The sequence below is a fragment of the Diceros bicornis genome, chromosome 24, assembly GCF_020826845.1.
Source record: "Diceros bicornis minor isolate mBicDic1 chromosome 24, mDicBic1.mat.cur, whole genome shotgun sequence".
NCBI lineage: Eukaryota > Metazoa > Chordata > Mammalia > Perissodactyla > Rhinocerotidae > Diceros > Diceros bicornis.
In genome coordinates this window covers 23910429-23934486 of record NC_080763.1, presented here as the reverse complement: position 1 = coordinate 23934486, position 24058 = coordinate 23910429, and the positions used below count along the sequence as shown (strand labels likewise).

The window sequence follows — 24058 nt, the reverse complement described above, 5'->3', positions numbered from 1 at the left end:
TTGCCCTTGACCTTGACCCAAACCTGTTATACATTCACTATCCACTGAATATTCTTGGTCCCTGCATCTTGTCTTTGTTGTCTTAAATGTGTTTTATCTTTTTAAAGAAGACCAACAATTATTTTTACAGTCAATAACATCTATTGATATTTTATAAATTTTGCACTTCATTGTTTCTTGTTATCCAACACTTCTGTGTTCACTTTCATCCTAGACAGTCTTTACTAGTTCTTTCAGTGAAGGTCATGGGTAGTATAGACTTTGAACATCCCAAATTACTTTAATTTTGCCTTCTCTCTTAAATGGCAGTTTAGCTATGTGTAAAATTCTAGACTGAGAGCTACTTTACCTCAACACTTTGAAGCTATTAGTTATTGTCTTCTGGCACCTATTATTGCCGAGGAGAAGAATGCTGGACTTGGTTTCCTTTGTAGTTAAAGTGAATTTTCTCTCAGGTAGTACGTAATACTTCTCTGTATGATTAATGTTCTACAATTTCACTATGATGTGATTAGAGGTGTATTTATTTGGTACATGGAATAAATTTTTTTGCCTAAGGATTCATGTCTTTCCTCAATTCTGGAAAATTCTCAGTTATTATTTTTTAAAGTACTACTCGTCCACCTATGTCTCAGGTCTCTCTCCTAATACTCCTATCAGAGTCACATGTCATGTTCCACAGATACATCCAACATGTCTGACTGGTCAAAAATATTAATATCATCTGTAAGGAATTCATGTTCCAGTTGTTGATTTTGTTGGCAATCTTTCTTAGTATTAGATTTATTCATGTGTTTTGGAATTTTGGTTTGCAGGCTCATTTTGAATAGGAATCATTTCCCCCCTTGTCTCTACTTGCTAAGTAGAGATACTCCTCCCTGTCTGAAGATTTTATAGTTGTCTCCAGTGAAGTCCCCCTGACCCCAGTCCAGAACCAGACTTTACAATGGTATTATGGGGCCCTTGCCTCAGCGATACTTAGAAATCCAGGTCAGTTCTGAGACATGAACAGTTGCAAGGGTTTGTCATTGTCTTCCTGACTCTACAGGTCCCCTAGTCTCATATAAAGATGTAGCCTCGGGCAGTGGGTCTATGCCAGTTTTATCAGTCTCCCATTAGGAGAGCCCACTGTATCCTTTAGCTCATCGTTTTTCAACCTTAGTACTACTGGGCTGGATAATTCTTTGTTGTGGGGGACTGTCTTGTGCTTTGCAGGATATTTAGCAGCTTCCCTAGACTCTACTCATTAGATGCCAAAAGCACCCCCCCACCCCAATATGACAACCCAAAATGACTCCAGACACTATCAAATGTCCTCTGGGGGACATCGTCCCCAGTTGAAAAATCACTGCTTTATAGTCAATGAATGAGCCTGGGTTTAGTCTCTCCTCTTGGGTAGGGCACTTTCAGGCCCCAGTATAGCACGGGAGCTGAACTCCAGGCTGCCACCGCCTACTTCCAAAGTAGAGTTCAGAAAGCTTGTTGCTTCAGCCTCATTCACTGATTCTCATTTACTTCTGTACTTTTTGGGGCCAAGGAGATGTTTCCTTTGTTTTGAAGCTTAGCTACGCCTTTTTGGTTTTCTTCTTTGAGCTTTTTATCTATCAGTGCTATGTGTTTGCAGCAGAGGGGAACATTCAAGTGCGAACTATGGAGCCAACTTGACTGGGAGTCAGTAGGTTCAAATCTAATCTTTTGTTTTGTTTGAAACTAAGCCTTAGCCTTCAATAGTCATTAGAGTTATTAGTGTTCAGGAAATCAGAATGTGTTTGAATTTCCATAGCCTTGCTAGCTAGAGCCAAATCACACTTATGAATAACAACTTACTAACAACAAAAATGCAATTTCTTTCAATAGGGAACAACAGCAGCAGCAGAAATTATGACAAAACCAATCAGCATGCACTGGACACTTAATATATGTCAGGGAATACATAATCACATTTAATCCTAAGAACAACTCCACGACGTAGGTAATATTTTACAGATAATGAAACAGAAGCTTAGAGGGATCCCTAAATAACAGTCCATTAAGTAAAAGAACCAGGATTCAAATCTAATCTGAAATCTTGGGCTGTTAATAACTGTGCTCTACTGCCTCCCATATTCCCCTCTACAGAGTATAAATAATTAATGATGAGATCATTGTTATTTAGTGATCCTTGATGCATACACCTTGATGCAAAATAGTGTCACCACCACAACTTCAACCACCACCATCCCCTCCACAACCATCTTCTGAGAAATTATGAATATAAGCTATATCAGGGGCTGGGGACTGAACTATCTCCCCTTTCTCAAAAATAAATGTCATGAAAGCAGGGCTCTTGTCTGTCTTCTCCACTGGTGTTATCATCAATATCTAGAGGAATGCATAGCACAGTGGACATTCAATATATATGTGATAAAAGGGTGAGGACAACGTGTCTGTCCTAAGAGACTTATGAGAAGCGGAATACAAACAAAAAGGAAAAATAAGACAAGGAGGTAGATGGTAGAGTCAGCTGAGGAGTTGAGGACAGGGCAGTTGGGAAAGACACATGAAGGCAATAAACTAAAAGCTGATCTTGAATAAAGGGCAGGACTTAGATTCAAGAGGGCTAAGGGCCTTCTGTGCAGAGGGGATGACATGAGCATGTAGGAAGAACGAATGGAAGCATGTGTGGAGCAGACTGTGCAAGGAGGTAGCGTAGTACAGGGAAGGTTGGAGGCAGAATAGAGGACACACTGCAGAGGCTTTAATGTCAGAGTAAGGACTCTCCACTTGATCTTGCAGGCACTTGGAAGCCTCCAAAGATTTCAAAAAAAACGTTCAAAAAACTATTTTAGAGATGATATTTTAAAGTTGCTTCTAGGCCTACTCATGTACCCTATTTCTTTAAGAACCAACTTGGATAGTTTAAAAACTTCTATCTTGTTCTGCTTGGGTTTTCTTTTTCTTCAAGAACCAATTTTTATACTTTGTATTTTTCAAATATTATCTTTCATCCAGTTTTTAAAATGTAGTAGTATACAATTGTGCACAGTGTTCTCATAATTTTTCAATCTCTCCTATATCTACTTTTAAAAACTTTTTCTTATTTTTAATTCTCTCATTTTTCTGGCAGAGCTATGTTTATTTTTCTCCTCCCTGATCCCCCTACCCCAAACTAAGGTTTTGAACTTAACTAATTTTATGGCCTGTTTTTCACTTTATATTGCTTTTCTTCCTGATTTCCTTTGATCTGTTTTTCTTAGCTTTGTTTTATTGACTCTTTTCTAACTCCAAGAAATGAAAGCTTAGTTCAGGTATGACAAATATGTGGCGTGTATATTCACCCCGCTCATCATATTCCCTGTCTGTGGTAGACATTACTAATCTATCAAAGCACTTCTTCTTGCTGAACTCAGAAAAGTCCTCGTAATTCTTTTCAACAAAACACTCTGGGCAATCAGCTGAAGCCAGTATACCAGTTGAAGTCAATATGCCATTTGTATCTTGGTTAATTTCTTTTCAAACTTTTTATATTTTAACAATGAAAATAACTAAGATTATGAATTTACCTTTGAGTACATCTTTGACTTCATTTCAAATATAAGTTTTGATATGTACAATTCTTTATTTTCATTTAAAAAAATTTAAGCTTTATTGAGGTATAACTGACATATAAAATTGTAAGATATTTAAGGTGTACATTGTGGTGATCTGATATATGTATACATTGTGAAAGGATTCCCCCATCTAGTTATTTAATACATCCATCACCTCATATATTTATATATATATATATTTTTTTTTTTGGTGAGAACACTTAAGTTCTAATCTCTTAGCAAATTTCAATTATACAATATAGTGCTATCCACTATAGTCACCATATTTTACATTAGATCTTCAGATCTTATTCATCTTATAGCTGAAAGTTTGTACCCTTTTACCAACCTCTCCCTATTTCTCCCACCCCCCCAGGTCCAGGCAACCACTTTCCTACTCTTTGTTTCTATGAGTTTGACTTTTTTTCTTTAGATTCCACACATGTATAAGTGACACCATGCAGTATTTGTCTTTGTCTAGCTTATTTCACTTAGCATAATGCCCTCAAGGTCCATCTATGTTGTTGCAAATGACATGATTTCCTTCATTCTCACGAGTGAATATTTCATCGTATATATACGACAACTTCTTTAACCATTCATCTATCAAGGGACACTTAGCTGGTTTCCATGTTTTGGCTATTATACATAATGCTGCTTTGTACATTGGGGTACATATATCTCTTCAACATAGTGTTTTCATTTCCTTTGAATATATTCCCAGAAGTGGAATTGCTAGATGATATAGTAGTTCTATTTTTATTTTTTTAAGGGAACTCTATACTGTTTTCCATAGTGGCTGCACCAATTTACATTCCATGTGCAACAATGCACAAGGGTTCTCTTTCTCCATATCCTCATCAATGCTTGTTATCTCTTGTCTTTTTGATGACAGCCATTCTAACAGGTGTGAGGTGAAATTCCCTTGTGGTTTTAACTTGCTTTTCTCTGATAATTAGTGATATTGAACACCTTTTCATGTACCTGTTTGTCATTTGTATGTCTTCTTTGGAAAAATGTGTATCAGTTCCTCTGTCCATTTTTTTTTTTTTTTTTTTTTGTGAGGAGATCAGCCCTGAGCTAACATCCGCCAATTCTCCTCTTTTTTTGCTGAGGAAGACAGCCCTGGGCTAACATCTGTGCCTATCTTCCTCCACTTTATATGGGACGCCGCCACAGCATGGCTTACCAAGCAGTGCGTCGGTGCGCGCCCGGGATCCGAACCAGCGAACCCCGGGCCGCCGCAGCGGAGCGCGCGCACTTAACCGCTTGCACCACCGGGCCGGCCCCCCTCTGTCCATTTTTTAATCGGATTGTTTGTTTTTTTGGTATTGTGTCATATGAGTTCTTTATGTATTTTGGATATTAACCTCTTATCAGATATATGATTTGCAAATATTTTCTCCCATTCCATAGGTTTCCTTTTCAGTTTGTTGATGGTTCCCTTTGCTGTGCAGAAGCTTTTTAGTTTGATGTAGTCCTACTTGTTTATTTTTGCTTTTGTTGCTTTTGCTTTTGGTATCAGATCCAGAAAATCATTGCCAAGACTGACATCAAGGAGCTTATCCCCTACATTTTCTTCTAAAACTTTCACAGTTTCAGGTCCATTTTGAGTTGATTTTTATGTATGGTGTATGACAGTGGTCCAGTTTCATTCTTTTGTATATGGATATCCAGTTTTCCCAACACCATTTATTGAAGAGACTATCCTTACCCCATTGTGTATATTCTTGGCTCCTTCATGGTAAATTAATTGGCCATATATGTGTGGGTTTATTTCTGGGCTCTCTATTCGGTTCCACTGATCTATGTGTCTGTTTTTATGCCAATACCATACTGTTTTGATTACTAAAGCTTTGTAATATAGTTTGAAATCAGGAAGTGTGATGCCTTCAGCTTTGTTCTTCTTTCTCAAGATTACTTTGGCTATTTGGGCTCTTTTGTGGTTCCACACTATTTTTTTCTATTTCTGTGAAAAATGTCATTGGAATTTTGACAGGCATTGCATTAAATCTGTAGATTGCTTTGGGTAGTGTAAACATTTTAATAATATTAATTCTTTCAATCCATGAGGACAGAATATCTTTCCATTTATTTGTGTCTTCTTCAATATTTTTCATCAGTGTCTTATAGTTTTCAAGCATAAAAGTCTTTCACCTCCTTGGTTAAATTTATTCCTAGGTATTTTATTCTTTTTGATGCAATTGTAAATGGAATTGTTTTCTTAATTTCTCTTTCTGATAGTTCATTGTTAGTGTATAGAAATTCAACTGCTTTTTGCGTATTGATTTTGTATCCTGTAACTTCACTGAATTTGTTTATTAGTTCTAACAGTTTTTTGGTGGAGTGTTTAGGGTTCTCTCTATATAATATCATGTCATCTGCAAATAGAGACAGTTTTACCTCTTCCTTTCTGATTTGGATGCCTTTAATTTTTTTTTCTTGCCTAACTGCTCTGGCTACAACTTCCAGTACTATGTTGAATAAGAGTGGCAAGAGTGGGCATCCTTCTTTTGATATGTACGATTCGTATTTTCAACATAGTTTGTAATATAATTTTGATCCAAATTACTTAAAAGAATGTTTTAAAATTCCAAAATTATTTGGGCATTTTGTCCAGACTTTTATTTTAATATTTACTTTTATTGCAAAGTGCTCAGAGAATGAGGACTGTATAATTTTTATTTTTTAAGGATGTAATTGAAATGTTCTCATTTTGAAAAATATTCCATGGGCGCTCTGCAGGACACAAAGTTGTATATCTATTAATTTAATCTTATTAATTATATTGTTGAAAACCCTTTATGTCCTTATGTTAGGTCCATTTTGCCTATAATAATGACTATTACTTCTGTTTTCCTTCTGGAATTTATTATTTTAGGTTGAATCTATCTTTTCTCTCATCATTTTTATGTTTGTTTACTTTTCCTCAGAATTTTGGCAGAATTTTTGAAATCTGTCCTTTATTCTACTGATTCAGTTTTCTGTAGTGCCTGATCTCTGCTCACTGCTCAACCGACTTTCTCATTTCCATGCAATCCCCCCTGACCTCTGACTGCTTGCTCTATGTGATAGCTTCTTCTAGCTCTATACAGGGATACAGTCTACTTTTAAATTTTGTTAAGAATACACATCAGGTATTTTCTAAAATGTTGTTTTCTTTCTTGCTTAAACTTATTTCACAGATTGGCAGCTCCTCTGAATCTTACCCATGGAGCTTTCTTTTAAGCCATACCATCTATTCCAGGGCCCCAAGAGTTGTTAGTATTTGCTCATCTTTAGAGAGGAAAGTCTAAGTTTGCCATTAAGAGCTTATGATCATGGAGGAACTGATATAGATTCTATCAAAGCTTGGTATAAATTCCTGCTCAAATCTTTTAAAAAGAGATTTCCATAATCAGATAAGAAAAAAGGGAAGTGAAGGATAGGAAATATCCAGCAGTTGTAACACCATTTTAACATCCCAGCAGGCAGGGATGAGATGTAAGATTTTAAATTAAATTACACAATTATGAATGACCAAAGGAAGAACACGACTCTCATGTACTTCTCTCCACTGGACCATACATACCCCAATGGCAACTTCTGGTTACATGTGGTTACTAGTACCCAGTTCTCTGACTGATGTCATTGTCCATGCCAAAAGCAAACTTTAAGATCTCCTAATGCCACCACTGAGGTCCAAATGTTGAGAGTTGGTAGAGGAAAGATAGTTTAAGTGGCAGACCCCTTGACTGGCCCTCACCTCTTCCTACTTCCAGGCCCTGCCCCTTAGAGTAAGAGGGTATTGTCTGGTATACTCCAGGTCTCTCACTACCTTCCTAGACTACACTCTCACAGGAAGGCAGTATATAAAAGCCCTCAATGTTGTTCTTCAATTCAATCCTTCTTGTGCTACATCTAATAGAAATTCTCCCAACACTTCAGTATGAGAGTGACACAAATTCTTGCTCCTTTTGAGTATTTCAGTGGCCATTTAAGTGGTAAAACTGGTGTGGAAGGGAGAGGAGTAAGTTCCTAAGTGCTTACATTGCTTTTCCCCAAAGGCAATATTTTAGGATGATTCATCTGCCATTTGCTGTATAGAATGGATCTGAAAGGACTGGTAGAGGCCTTTGAAATCAGTGGTCTACTGGGAAGAGCCCGGGGTTAGCACAGTAGGTGACATGGATTCCAGCTTTGGCTCTACCACTGACCACCTGTGTACCTTGCTATACTCAGAGCCCTGCACTATGCCTCTATTCCTTTATCTTCCTTTATCTAAAATTCTATGATTATATATTTTAGAAACGTATAATTTAGAGAATTCTACATTTAAGGATGGATAAGCTGCAGATTCAATCATATTTCTTGAAACTACACAAAAGGCTGAAAGGCTGATAGAAGATGGTTAACCTACAATATGACATCTTCTGTGCTCCTATCAAGAAGCTACTTTTGGACCATTATAACTCCTGATCATTTTGCTTCACTTTAATGACTCATATGTTAAAAAGATGTAGCATACTTTTTTACCTGATTCTTAATTTAATATTTTTCTGACATTAATCTCTGAGCATCATTCATCATATTGCTGACATCACCAAATATCAGGTCAGATTAATTGGTATTTGGTTGTACCATGCTGCTGAGCTCTTGACTGCGTTCCTCCCTCCTAATCCCTAGCAGCCTTTAATAAACACCACTGTCCTGGGTGCTGACACAGAACGGCAGTTACCTTTGATTTCCACTGAGGTCACCCTGGTGCAGAATATCCTACGACCAGGGTAAGGAAAGGTAATCCAGCTATTTAAAGAAAAGGGCTTTAGTTAAGTCTGGTGTTTCTTACACAGTTTTCCTTCTTCAGAGCAGTCCCAAGGTACAAAGGCTTTGACCCTGCCCTTCCAAATTCATCTCTCGTCTATGAGTTTTGCCCATGTCCCTGGCAAACTTTAATCTCCTCAGGTTTCTTTCTCCATATTTCCTGGACAGTGTGATTCTGGCTCTGAAAAAAAGGTCATTTACAAGGAAGAGACATATGCATGTAGTTGTTCAGAGGCTGTCATCCTTCTTAGTTCAGCTGACTTCCTGGAAGAAATACCACAAATAGTTTTGAAAGGAGGATCTAAAGTGGGTACTAAATTATGAAGTGTTGCAAACATTAGAAAGGAAAATCAAGAAAGGCTATTGGCACTACGGAAAAGGTAAAAAAAAAAAAATCTAAATCATCTTTTCACAGAAATGACAAATGAGATTTAGCTAAGTATATGAACTTGAGAACTAGAACAAAGAACTGTTGGGTCAAGAAGGGATGAGGAAAATGACTTTAAAGCATCAGGATTAAAAAGCAAATGTGCTCATAAAAGGCTTTCAATGGAATAGACAGAAAACAAGTTATTTTGGTTAATTATTCAGTGGGAACAGTGGTTTTTGCTTTACAGATGGGAAACTGAAACCTTTAGAAGGAAAGTGACTTGAATATTATCATAAAGAAATAGGACCCCACTGTTCTGACTCTCAACTCCCTTTGCACCAAAATCCAAATGACATTCCATCTTTTATGTTCTATTGTTCTCTAAACTCAACCCTCTAGGATGTGGAAACTTTGATGCTCTTGGAAATTGCTTCTATATTTGTCCAATGCCAACTTCTGTGCTAGGAGAAGTTTGAAGTTCAACCCAAAAACACAGGGCTTGGCACGGTCAAAAGCTCATTACAACTTCTCATTAGTCGTGTCTCTTGGGGCAACAATGGCATTCCTGAGAGTGACTCAGTCTCACCAGTCACAGCCGAGGGCTCCTGATTAATCTGAACGGAGCCAGAGGAAAGGCTGCAATAAACTCCAAGTAAATGAAGCAACACATCTTTCATGAAGAAAGTAAAAAATTACCTGAAAATTTCTTGAAATGTCATCTCAGTATTAATCATAATAATACCTAAAACTAATTTAACGTCTATTATGTACTAGGCACTGTATTTGTGTTTGACATTATTAATTCATTTATTTCTCTTAATAACCCTATGAGACATGTACTATTATTATTCCTATTTTAAAATAGGAAACTGAGGGGCTGGCCCGATAGCGTAGTGGTTTAGTTCATGTGCTCCGCTTTGGTGGCCCGGTGTTTGCTGGTTTGAATCCTGGGCGCAGACCTACATACTGCTCATCAAGCCATGCTGTGGAGGTGTCCCACATACAAAATAGAGGAAGATGGGCACAGACGTTAGCTCAGGGGTAATCTTCCTCAAGCAAAAAGAGGAAGATTGGCAACGGATACTAGCTCAGGGCCAGTCTTCCTCACCAAAAACAAAAAAAAAACAAAAAAACATGAAACTGAGTCACAAAGATATTAAGTAACTCGCCATGCTGGCTAGGAACATTAATTACTTTAGAACAATAAGAATATATCAACTGATACTCAGAATCCTGATTTCAGGAGCCATGAAAAGTTTCTCTAGATTAAGAATAACTTCATCAATCCAAAAAAGGACAGAGTTTAATTTATAGCAATCTACCAATGACAGTTTCTTAGTGCTGTACATTCTTCAAACCTACCATGGCAATATCAGATGTTAACAACAGGGAAAACTGAGTGTACTCACCTTTATGTGTACTATCTTTACAACTTTTCTGTAAATCTAAAATTATTCTAAAATAAAACGGTTATTTAAAAAAAGCTTTATCTGGATATCTCATAGATGGAACTTTTCACTGCATCAGTTCAAATAAAAATAATGCTATTCTTTTTCCTAAAAGTCAGGAGAATATTGAAAGCAGTGGGGCCCTCATAACACTGTACATTTTCCATGTAAGTGGGAGAACGGTAAGGTCTCCATTAGTGCTAACTTATTTAGCTTCAGAGACTTGTGCTAGAGTTTTAAAGGCAAATTGGAAACTATTTCCTGGAACAACGCCTCACAGCATGCCTTTTGATACTTGGATTATATTTCTTAAATTCTGAAGAAATCTTGCGTTTTCTCCCCTTCTGTGCATTTTTGGTGCTGAGCTGTTTCCGGTTTTCCCACAGTCCTGCCTGTCAGAGAGAAGAAACCACAAAAATGCAGCAAAGGAAAGTTTGTCCATAGAGCTGCAATCTCATCTCAGAGGGCTGAAGACTTCTCCTGCCAGCAGTGAGTGGCGTCTTCAGACGTCCACCCTGCCGCCTGCCGACGGAGCCCACCTCTCCACCAGCAGACCAGCTAGCCACCCGGGCCACCATGGGCCATCTCAGGGTACCAACAGTAACTGGAGAATCCACAAAGCAGGAGCACACTGGCAAATTCAACATTCATATCTGACTCGCTAATTTTCCTCCCTAACTGTGGGCTTTCAAACTTGTGAGGGAGAGTGTGGTTTTAGAATGCTTAGGATGGTGATGAAGCCTTAGTAAGTTCTTACACATGCTAGGTCTTGTTCTATGTACTTTACATGTATTAACTCTGCTAATATTCATCAACTGTCCTCTATGAAGTAGATACTCTTATTATCTCCACTTCACAAACTAGAAAACTGAGGCCAAGAGATTAAGTAGTCTGTAACTTGCCGAAGGTCTCAGGTTGGTAAAGTGTGGAGTGGGGATGTGAATACAGGTGGTCTGGCTCCAGAGGCTGTGCCCTTAAGGATTCGTCTCTGCTCTTTCCAGGGTAAGGGGCCATATAGCTTCCTCGCTATTGTGCTATTTGGCCTTCAACCACAAACCACAAATTTGCCCTTCCCTACTGCTCCAGAGAGTTCTGTAAAGTCATTACAATGCCAATTATTCCTCAAACAGTGCTTGGCACTTAGTAGGCGTTTCATAAACATTTGCTGGATAAATGAATAATGGCAGCAATAAAATTAAAACAGCCACAAGGGATGTTTTCAATCCAAATCCAGAATTTGATTCACCATCCCAGGGCAAAAAGTGGTAACTGCTTTTTCTATGTCCTAGGATTCTGTCTTACAACTAAAATCGAATTTGTGAAGGACAAATGAATAAGGAGCCTTAATGAGAGCAAAAGAAATACACACATCTCCTCCAGGTGTTTGTCCATCAGGGAATGCCCGCCTCTTCCAGACAGCTTGGAAAAGTTCTCTAATTTTAAATGGAGAAGGGCTGCTAAGACCAACGCTCTTTATCAGTCTATTTCTGGTTCACTAGCTAAAAAATGGCTGGAGTAGAGTGAAGGATGTGACCTAAAAAATCTGATTCAGGCATGGAAATGTCTTTTTTGAGGTAAAATAGGTAGACTACAAAAGATATTAGAAACACTGTTGCTACACAGAGCCTGCTGACTAATGTCAACAGAAATCTCCCCAATAAAATCCCAATCTTACGTCTTCCCATTCAAATGCCTAAAAGTGAACAAACCAACAAGAGTGGGAGGCAGGGGAAGGGTGCTGAATTTTATATGAAATTGAAAAGATCTGAGTCTGTAGAATGACCAAGAGAAGAATACATCCAGGAGGAAGTTTTCATTTTCTTTCTCCAAGCCCACAGTTCAGCACTGTTACCTGGTGCACCGTCTGACTGTAGCTCCTGCCAGAGGCCGGAAGAGCTAGTTAGCAAAGACCCTGAATCCTGCCAGTGGCAGCTCTCTTCAATCCCTGGGGAACCTAAAAGAGCAGTGCCTGCCCCTCCCACGGGGTAAAGCCCAGACGTGGGCATGCTGCCATAGCTCCCCAGGTGGTTCTAATCTGTAGCCAGGTCTGAGAACCAGCGTTAGCCTTTGTTCCCCATCAGGTGTTCTTATTTTCAACATTTTAGTACAAATTGTCTTGAAGACTCCATAAATAAAGAGTACTGTTAGCAGAGAATTGATACAACTCAGAAGAAATTCAACAGAAGATTATTGAAAACTTACTTGGAAGTCCTCTGGGATGTTGCCTTTCTGAGAACTTGTTTGTGATTGGATGGGGGTTTGGGGACCAGGGAGGAGGAAGAACTTGGAGATGGCACCACTTTTTGGGGCAGAGTGGTTGGCTTCTGGCCACTAGCTGTGGCACTTGAAATTCTGCAAGCTGCACCATTATTCATTGTCCATAAATTGGAGTTAGGTAGTGTCTGGCTGCCAAAGATTGCCTACAAAGAAAAAGAAAAAAATGATTGATGGAGATGCTCTTCACAACCCATTTGCTATAAGTGAATAACTGGTTTGTAATCTTAAAGTGGGACCAAAAAAAAAAGGAAATCGTTAAAGTAATTTTTTAGGAAAAACTTCTCTAACAATGCCAGTGCAGGTCCAGATTCAGAGACGGGAAATCTCTTGAAGCAAAGAGTTGAGATGGTCCTGTTGAAAGTACACTGGGCTAGGAATCAGGGCATCTGGGTACTATGTATCGGTCCACATGTATGATTTAGAAAAGCACTTGGTCTCTCTTTATCTTAGTTTTCTTCATTGTTAAATTCAACAAATATTTAACAAATGTCTCCTAATGGGTGTCAAGTACTAGAAATACAGCACAGAACAAAAGTGACTTGAAGCTGGACTCAAATTCCAGCCCACTCACAGAACTTTGAACTCCCCTAGAAGGTTTGCACATTTGAGGAAAGGGAAGAAGCCAGTGTGGCTAGGGCACAGTGAGCAAACAGAGAGCGTGGAGAGAGGAGGCTGGAAGAGAAACCAGGAGCCAGACCATGCATGGCCTTGAGGGCTATTTGTAGAATTCTGGCGTAGTAACACCTTTTTGACCTAAAGATTAACACAAGACTTTACATTTGAAAACACATTCAAAGTAAAATTACTACATGAATACTAGTTATTATATGAACACAAGATCAACACAAGGGTATTTTTGCTCAGAGAGTAAGCCTATAAATAAAGACCTACAAATCACCATCTAAACATCACAAACACCAACATATACCTATAGTTAGCATGTAAACATATACTTCACCAAGTAGATGCTTAAAAAATTCTTACAACTTATTTACCTCATTAGAAATAATCTTTTGTGTCACAAATTTTGTTTCTGATCCTTCAATACTATAAACACTGCTTTTAATACGCATGCATTATAAAAGCTTTAAATGTAAAATAGCATTAAGAGAAAAATAATATAATTGAAAAAATACATAGGACTTTTAATTAAAAGGATTTCTGGCAATTGATTTCCATCTGTAGACATTACATTTAAAGAGACATAGGAGAAATGTCATTTCCTCATGGCGAGGCCTAAAGGAACCAGATCAAGTGCTCTTAGGAACATTCATCTTTTAGATAGATTTCACTAGTATTATTTTTGTCTGTTATGAATTTTATTTTTTAAGATATAGAAGATGAACTAGGTAGCTTTAGTAAAATGTTAACCAACCCTTCTATACTCTTCCTTGGAATGTCCCATTTCAGGGAAACGTGCCCAAAGGCCCTGGGCTAGGCAGATATGAGGGGATCAAGGGGTCCTGTGTGGAGTAAATATGTTTGACTGAGAGGCCTGACAAAGAACAAAGTGATTTCAGAGACAGAGGATCAGAGCATTTTCAAAAGGACCAATCTGACTGAGATGTTCCTCATCTCTGCAAACTACCCGAGGGGGAAACTGAAGAGCTGTTCACTCACCTCCATCTCCGATCCAAAGAAGGGGAACAAAGGCAGACCCAAGCCCACAGGCAAAGCCAGGATGGCTGCACTGTGGAGTATGTACATGTGGGGAGGTCTTCAGACGGTCTAAGAGGGCCCAGGAGTCCTGATCTGCTCCAGCGAGCTTTCTGAGGACAAGTAACCAAAGGGTGCAGCAAGAAGCCAGGCTTGTGGGACTGGCCCCAAAACAAACCAATTTCTTTCAGGCACCATTTCCATATCTGAGGGTCTCAAAATCTGTGGGAGAGACTCAACTGGAAGGAAAGAGGGAAGCAGGAAAGGGCTACCCTAGGCTTCTATTTTCACCACTACATCCCAATTAAGTGAGTTTAGACTGAGGAGTGCTTGAAAGATGCTTGATTCAGGACAGGAAGGAGACTAGAAATCAGAATGAGGGCTGACAGGGCTGGCCCCGTGGTGCAGCGGTTAAATGCATGCGCTCCGCTGCTGGTGGCCCGAGTTCGGATCCTGGGCGCGCACGGAAGCACCGCTTGTCAGGCCATGCTGTGGCCGCGTCCCACATAAAGTGGAGGAAGATGGGCACGGATGTTAGCTCAGGGTCAGTCTTCCTCGGCAAAATAAAAAGGAGGATTGGTGTGGATGTTAGCTCAGGGCTGATCTTCCTCACACACACAAAAAAAAGCAAGAATGAGGGCTGACGAGTTCTACAAGGACATCGATAAACAAATTCTCTGGATGAGGAGAAGAGGAGGAGAAACCATGGTTAGTAAAGAGCTCTTGGAAATAAAAATATTCTTTATTTAGTTAGATTTTTCATGTTGCGAGGGAACTGCCGTCAATAAGAACATCTATTCAATACACATTGCCATGGTGACAACTTAACCATATTTAAATTCATTGAGTTTTCCTTTTGTTAAAAAAATCTTTCTGGGACATTTAAATACAAATAAAAAGACGCAAGATCTGAACAGTGAGTATAGTAAGCTCCTGTTTATGTAAAAAAAGGAATCCACACAAACATACACGTACGTACCAACACACACACACACACACACACACACACACACACACACACTCTCTCTCTCATACAAACATATATACAATGTTGGCATCTTCACAGAACAATTCTGAAAGGATGTACAAAAAACTGGTGACCTCCATGGAGAAGCACTGGTTAGCTAGGGGTCAGCGGGAGAGGGAAACTAATTGTTTACTATATATCATTTATACCTTTTAAAATTTTGTATCATTTATATGTAGTTATTTATTACAAAAATAAATTATTCAAAAGTCAAAAGAAAGTCAAGTTCTAATAAGAGTTAAGAAGGTAACAAATTAACTGTGAGTACAAGTCAAAAGTATCCAAATGAAGCCCACGTTTCAACCAGCAGGGTATAGGACAAACCATTAGACCAGGCTGAAGAAGGAATTACTGTTCAACACTTATTGTGGCTACAAAATCAGGTTAGGTCATCAGTGAAAGGCAGAGACTTGGGTAAGTGGAAAAGAGCAAGGCTTTCCTGTCAAATGTGCCTAGGCTCAAATGTAGGCTCTGGCACTTAGAAACTCGGTGATGTTTTCAAGTTACTTAACCTCTCTGAGCTTTAACTTCCTCATAAGCAAGTATAATTACTTAGCTGGATTGTTGGGGATTAAGTGAAGATCACATATGTAAATCTAGCCAAGGCATTCAATAAAGGTTTCCAGAAATAAATCAAAGTACCAGGCACAGAGCAGACACTCAACAAATGCTCCACTCCTTCCCAAACCTCCACCTCGGTTTTCTAAGGAACCCAACAACGGGATGACATGCCAGTCTGCCTGTCTGTAATGATTTGTGAAGGGTAGTTGGCTATGCATTTTTCAACATATTTTTCTAGTCTTATGATGATGCTCACTAGCTGTGAAAGCAAACTCTTAAAATGAAAACATATGTTTAGGTTCCCCAGATCATATTTACTCAATTCTCTCTGGCAGAAATAATCTTTTCCTCTTCTAAACACTTATAAAAATTTATTTGTATGTGTCTTATCACATTTAGCGCATTCTACCATGTATTACAGACACTTACGTACGGACTTTTTCCCCCTTCTGGACAATACACACTGGAAATGGCTGGATTTATATCCGATTAATTTTTGTTTCACCCACAGTGCCCAGTAGAATGCCTTGACCATAAAAGGTGCTTAATAAACATTTACTCCATGAATGCAAAAAACAAAATTCACATTATACCAACTATTCATCTTTTTTTTTTCTTTTCAGCAACTACTGAATTCCTATACAAGAAAGTAGGCAAGTTTGTGTCTACACAGAGATGTAATCTTGTAATGGCACCATTCTCTGGACTTTGAACAGTGCCTAGTGTGCTATTTGTGTTCAACTCATACTCAGCCACAAAATGTAAGTAAGACCTTCTGTAGATTCCAAACAAAAATAAATTCACCTTCCTAAATGTGAATTTTGTGGCAGGACCTTAGACATTGATGTTCCATAGTAATAAGATCAGTTTTTACCTCAAACAACAAAATAAAATAAATTAGGAGAATTGATTGCTTAGGAGACTGTCATTTCCCTGGATACTGATGTCACGGACTAATTGGCCAGAGGAACTCAAGGGAGGTTTCAGAAACATTTAATTGTTTCTCCAAATTGTTTTTCTCTTTTTGTTATGTTAAGAGATGCAATCACCAACCACCCTGAACCAGACCAAGCCCTACCACAAGAGGAGGCCTATGACCTTTGCCTCATTTTTAATGCTGAGATCTCCTCTCCGGAAGGAGCTGAGGCCTTATCACCATAACCTGCAGTGTATGTGGAGGCATGTCTTCCAACAGAGCCTGCGCAAGTGAATGCCCACCCCTCCCTTTTAAATATTCATTCCCCATCTGAAATAAGTCACCTGCTGTCCCATGCTTGGGGACAGCCATGACTTTGGAAATAATTCCGCGTGGTCTCCTATTTGCTGCAAATACACTCTATTTTGTGTGACAACTACTTCTGGTGGAGTCTGATTTTAACTTGCCAGGAGCAGAACCCACTTTGGTTCGGTAACACTAACACTTTTCCTTTTCTTCCTAATAATACTACCCTTATTTTGTTTGGGTAATAATGTGTACCCAGCTAAAAAATTACATTTCCCAACCATTCCTGTGCCTAGAGATAACTATGTGACACAGTTCGGAGATGTAAACAGAAGTTTTCAGGTGCCATTTCTGGGACAGCTCTTTAAAGAGGGCAGACTGGGTTGGTACACAACTTTTGCCCTTTACTGTTCTTCTTCTTCCTACCCAGAACATGGATATCTACCTAGAGTTGGACAGGCAAAGGGTGAAAGTTATTTGCTAAAGATTGCAGAAGATAAAGACAGAAGGAGCATGGGCTCCTGATAGTACTATGGAATTTGGGAGAGCCTATCTCTAGATTTCTTATTATATGGGGGGAAAAAAAATCTCCAACTTGTTTAAGCCATGGGTAGGGGGTGGGGGTGGAGGGGTAGTCTATTACATGCAGCCAAATGGAATCCTAACTGAGCTGAGATATAATTCTCAATCTACCAAAGAGTAAAGCTTGTTTAAGCTTCAATATAACACAAATATACCACATCTCAAAAAAACAGATACTCTTTCCAAATACAATAAAAGCTTCTGGGTTCTCATTTGTTGTTTGGTGATCATACTCTAATACACTGAATGGATAATGAAATGATTAAAATTCTGTACCATCCAAAATTCCAAAGAGTCAGTAATGCAGACAAGTCCCCAGGTATTTCACCAAAGCCAAGGCTAAGGGGAATGAGATTAAAGCAATCTAATCTGATAAGAAGAAACCCAGGAAAATACTCAGGCAATGTTAAAAGCAGACATATAAATGGATGTCTTTAGACTAGCAGCAGAAATCAAACTCCCCAAGCCCCACATAGCCTATATTGGCCCCAATCCTACAACTCCACCAACAATAGATTATGTGAACTCTTTGTCCTGATATTCATTCATAAATGGACAGAAGAGTTGTATAAAGTTCTCTATATAATGTCTAAGAGATGTGAGGTTTGGATATACACTATCAGCACTCTGCACTTGTGGGTGAACAGCCCAGGGATGGAGGCTGCACTGTCATCAGTCAACGTCCTGGGAATGGGAGAGCTGTGTAAGCACTGGCCTCAACTCAAGGCCTGGTCAACATATACAAGACTTTTGCTTCTTTATTGGGTGTGGGAAATAGCCATGCTTCAGCAAGGAGGCTCAGAGAAAACCACAGTTTGAGGGTTGGCTTGGCCCCAGGCAAAAGACTGGAAAGGCCCTCCTCCCACAACAGAAGGGTACTCGTGGGTGGGAAGGAGGAATTTCTGATAGACAGAACACAGACTGCAACTTGGAAGGTTATAGGGAAGCAAGATCTGGGCTCTCTTACTAGAAAGATAATACTGTTCAGAGATTAAATTCTGGGAGGTTTTTTTTTAATTCCTTCCAGAAAAACACTCCTTTTTTGAGTCTTTACTCAGGCTTCCTGGTGATGGAGCAAAGCTGGATGGCTCTTTGTAACAAAATAACTCTCTAAATTCATTTTTTGAAAATTAAGAGAGATGAAGGCAAATGTTAACCTCTGTTTGAGTGGGTTAATGTCCCTTTGCACTCCTTTTACTCTTGATTTCAGAAGAGCAAATATTTCTAGGCATTATTCTCCCCAGATGAGATTTTATCCTAACTTGGATAAAGTTCCCATTACATAGTACACAAAGCCACTTCTAGTATGTTTCTCTCTGGCAGCTCAAGTGCTAAGGTGGTATATCTTCCTGAGCATGTAAGACGCTAATCACTCACCTTACTACAACCAGGCCGACAGCTGTTCAATGCAAAGAACACATTATGGCTTTTGTGCAACCATACAATGCTGTAAAAAGTAAAAAGCTTGGGCCAAGGTGACGGTGAGGGTAGTTGTTTCTATTTTGGCAAAAGCAAGCTTCCAAAAGGCCTTTGTCTCACACTGTATGGAGTTCTTGGCTGTCTTCCATTCACAATGTTTGTCAGCTGGGACAAGCCTGGAGGCTGAGCAAGAGAAACAGAGTATAACTTCTGGTACTGTCACAAGGCACTGGACAGTGCTATGACCCCGGCAGGGAGGGAGCGGACACCCAGAAGATGCTACTGTTCATACAGAGAGGGACCAATGACACAAACACCTGAGACAGGACTTTGAGCTGCCAAAGATACTGGAAGTCCACTGGCATATCCTTCCATTTCTAAAATCAATTAAGAAGCTCTTTCTTCTTAAGCAACTAGGAAAGAAGGCTCTTGAATGACCAAATCTAAAAGATGTGAATACAGGTGCTTACCTGGACAAAATAATTTAGGAGAAACTATTATTCACCAAGCAACTGAAAGCACTGTGCTTCAGCCAGTCCCTATATCAACTGTACTTGCTAACATTTGAAAAACAATGCAGGTGATACAAAACAGATATTCAAATATACTCATGAGCCTCAGACTCCATCTAACCAAACCAAAGATACCAAGAGCAGTTTCTGAGTTGGTTTTTCAATAGTACTGAGACACATGAACTGATTTTGGGATGGGTGTGTGTTACAACCAAAGGAGCCCAATTATGAGGCAGCTGGCTAAGGCAAGGGCTGCAGCCCATGACCACAAAACTCAGTGAAACCAACTAGCCCCAAGACATTACATGGATGACCTTCCCTCACTAGCAGCCCCATCACCCATTCAACAACAGAACCAATTAGACATACCTTAGCAGAGGCTGATATTCTGATGGCAAATTTAGACTCATATGACTGTAGACTCTGCTTTGCTTTCTATCTCTTTCTCCCTCAATGCCCAGCAATATCTGAACACTGATCATACACACTGACAAAAGGTTGGCAGACTGAGGTTTTTTGTCTGTTTTTGAAACATTTAAATTTAATATATGTTCATTTGAAAAAGGAAAACAGTTTTAAAAGTCATTTCAAATTCTACTCTGAGATATAACCTCTGGTAACATTTAGACTGTTTTCTGTGTGTATACAGACTTATTTTCTATGAATATACAGGCTTATTTTCTATGAATATATAAGTATTTCCGGGGGCTTACAAAAATGGGATCATATGACAACTGATGTTTTGGAGACTGTTTTGTCATTCAAATATCTATCTTGAGCATTTTTTCATATCTGTAAGGGTAGATCTAGGTCACTGTTTTTAATAGCTGCATATTTTCTATTATGGTTTATCATAATTTACTTAACCAATCACCAATAGTAAAATACTGTAAACTGATACAGTAGATCTGTATTTGTCATTATGGAAACATGTTCATAACAGTTTTTTAAGTGGGAAAAAGTATGCTCCCCCAAATCTTATACTTCCATTTGAAACCTCCCCGCCCCCACAATCAGGTTGTCATCACTTTGTTTTGCTATTTAAGAACAGTGTTGTGATAAACATCATGTTATCTATATCTTTTCACACATGCTGGATCATTTCCTTAAAATAATTTCCTTAAAGTAGAATAGCTAGATTAGAAGGCTGCTTCCTCTTCTGTTCAGAATTTTTGTAATATATATTCTCAAATTGCCCTCTGTAAAGGCTGTACCAATTGCATTTCCATCAGTATGTTTGAGAGGATAATATCCTTGTCTTTCCTTGATTATTGTAAGGAAATAGCACGTGTCCCATGAAAAGTTGGCTCATAATTTGATGCTAATGCTGTTTCTTTTCTTTTTTATGTTTATAAGACATTTGCATCTTTGGACAAACATGCTAACGATCTACATAAATATTCTTTTAATTGTTTTATCATGGTATTAATCATCCTTTCTACTCTTTCTTCACACATCTCTCTCTAGCAATTGTGAACAAATTAATTTGCATATAATTTTTGATTGTCCAATTAAGTAAATATTAGTAAAAAAAAAATGTAGCTAATTAATATTTTACGAGCCTTGAACTTCTCCTAAAACACCTTCTTTAATATCATTTTAATTAATTTCTGCTCTGGCACAGGGGGTTTAACTAAAACCCACAAGTTGAAATTATAATGCTACGTATATTTAAGGTTAAAAGTAATACACAATAGAAGAGATATCTGCATGCTCAGTGAAGCATTATTCACAATAGCTAAGACGTGGAAGCAATCTAAATGCCCATCCATGGATGAATGGATAAAGAAAATGTATCTATATATACAATGGAATATTATTCAGCCTTAAAAAAGAAAGAAATCCTGTCATTTGCTACAACAAAGATGAACCTTCAGGACATTATGCTAGTGAAATAAGCCAGTCACAAAAAGACAGATACTGCATGATTCCAGATATATGAGGTATCTAAAGTAATTAAACTCATAGAAACATAAAACAGAATGGTGGTTGTCAAGGGTTGGGGGAAGGGGGAACAGAGAGTTGTTCAATGAGTATAGAGTTTCAGTCATGCAAGATGAAAAAGTTCTAGTGATCTGTCGTACAACAATGCACGTGTAGTTAACAATACTGCACTATAAACTTAAAAATTGTTAAGGGGCTGGCCCCATGGCTTAGCGGTTAAGTGTGCGCGCACCACTACTGGTGGCCCGGATTCGGATCCTGGGCACGCACTGACGCACCACTTGTCTGGCCATGCTGAGGCGGTGTCCCACATACAGCAACTAGAAGGACGTGCAACTATGATATACAACTATCTACTGGGGCTTTGGGGAGAAAAAGAGAAAAAAAAATTGTTAAGAGGGTAAATTTATGCTACGTGTTTTTTACCACAATGAAACAAAAAGTGATATATAATAGTAAGACCAATGAACTTTTATTGAGCTTTTACCATGGGTCAGCATTGCTCTAAGCGCTTTACATGTTGTTATCGCATTTAATCCTCCCAACCATTTGATGGGGGTCCCATCATCATCTCCATATACAGAGGAAGAAACCAAGGCACAAAAAGGTTCCATGACTGCACAGCTACTGAGCAGTAAGCTGGGATCCACACCCCCAGAGGAGTCTGATTTCAGAGCTCCACTACACTATGCTGCCTTCCTTATTTATGCTATGCTGACCCCCTGTTAAAGAAAATCCACTGAAATCAAATCTCCCTTCCAAAGCAAATCTAAAGCAAACCTAGCAATTCGTCCAATTTTCATCAGATGCACTTAAACGACAGATTTCAGTTGCTTTACTCCAAGAGGAAAGTTGAAAAAAATGTGTTTCTAAGCAAATCTCTGTTACTTATTTTAAAAGCTAAAGTATGTATATATACGTATGTATGTAGGTCTATATATATATATATATAAAGGTAAGCTCAAAAGATCAGCAGTGACTCCACATTGAGAGTTCAACTGGTGAAAAAAAGATAATTCATAGCCTCATTTTCGACTGTCTCTTTTATCTGCTAGTACTATTAGGGAATTACTTACATATCAGAGCCCTTGTCTAATAACGTGTCTGTGTCTTACATCTCCTGATTAGTAAAATGAAATAATTAGACAAGGCAATATCTAAGTTCCCTTACAACTTTATTTTATTTTATTTTATTTTATAATTTTATTTATTTGTTTTTTTTCCCCCAAAGCCCCAGTAGATAGTTGTATGTCATAGCTGCACATCCTTCTAGTTGCTGTATGTGGGACACGGCCTCAGCATGGCTGGAGAAGCAGTGCGTCGGTGCGTGCCCGGGATCCGAACCCGGGCCGCCAGCAGCGGAGCGCGCGCACTTAACCGCTAAGCCACGGGGCCGGCCCTCCCTTACAACTTTAAATTCAGAGTTTATAAATATCTAACTTGTCTCTGTCTTCAAATGTACAGTTTGTTTTATTTGGCTCAGAGTCTCACATGGTTGACCTACTGTGCATCTTGCACAGACCCTGCTGTCATATATTCATTAAGCTTTTTCCTGTGGCTGCATCCATCTCAGATAGGTGGGGTTCTTCACATTTAAAGATGAGGTCTTTCATTATCTCACACAAAGTTACTGCTGTGAGTCCCTCATACGCCCACAGACAAACAAACAAACCACAGGTCACAGAGTGATGGGAGGGAACGAAACATCACCAGGCAACTATAGCAAAACCGCATTTTAGGGATTTACAACAAACGAGATGGATCCTAAGCAGCTGATAGGTGAATAGTTGCCTTTTAATATGCCCAGAACCAAGTGGAGTTCTGAATTTTGATTCATTACATTGACCATTTCTTTTTTGTGTGTATATGAGTGGGTAGCAGCAGCAGCAATAAAACTGGAATGCTTTATCTGACTGATGATAAATATGTAAAGCAAGAAGAAAATGAGGAGTCACTTCTGTCAAGGGGGAGGGTAGTAAAGTGGAAAAGGATTTGGAAGCCCTCCAATATGGTTTGAATATTATCTCTGTATTAGCTAGCTTTGCGACCTTGTGTAAGTTACTTAAACTCTTTGAGCCTCAGTTTCCTCATCAGTGGAATGGAGATAATACTCCATCTAGCACACAGGAGGCTCACTATCTATCCATTTCCTTGCCCTCACCTTCCTCCCTCTAAGACTCCAGAGGGACACTAGCAGCAGCTAAGAAAACAAGCTGGTGGCAACCAGGGACTTCTATTACTAGTAGAAATGAATCAGTATAATGAACTGGTATCTATATTGTAGTAACGCATTAAGAATCAGATTTATATGGTATTAAAAAAGCAAGCATAATGGGCTGGCCTGGTGGCACGGTGGTTAAGTGTGCGCTCCGCTTCAGCAGCTGCATCTGCAGGTTTGGATCCCAGGCGTGGACTGACACACAGCTTATCAGGCCATGCTGTGGCGGCATCCCATATAAAGTAGAGGAAGATGGGCGCGGATGTTAGCCGAGGGCCAATCTTCCTCAGCAAAAAGAGGAGGATTGGCTACAGATGTTAGCTCAGGGCTAATCTTCCTCACAAAAAAAAATAAAAAGCAAGCATAATATTAATCATGCAAAAGTATCATCTATGGTATTCACATTTGTGGACACCTGTCATGTTTCCTAGTAGTCTTCTCCAAAACACC

General features: G+C 39.0%; 1 protein-coding gene across 16 annotated transcripts in view; it reads right to left on the bottom strand.

Moving 5' to 3' along the window:
- The window catches only part of TTLL5 (tubulin tyrosine ligase like 5), a 296525-nt gene that overhangs the window by 60796 nt on the left and 211671 nt on the right, over positions 1–24058 (bottom strand). For 14 of the 16 annotated variants that reach the window (XM_058567405.1, XM_058567407.1, XM_058567397.1 and 11 more), the window contains one exon: positions 12393–12610. In XM_058567405.1, coding sequence (XP_058423388.1) covers positions 12393–12610 — 218 coding nt within the window. Of the gene's footprint in view, positions 1–8397; positions 10583–12392; positions 12611–24058 lie in introns of those variants that run through there. The other 2 variants (XR_009223721.1, XM_058567412.1) reach the window with 2 other exon arrangements.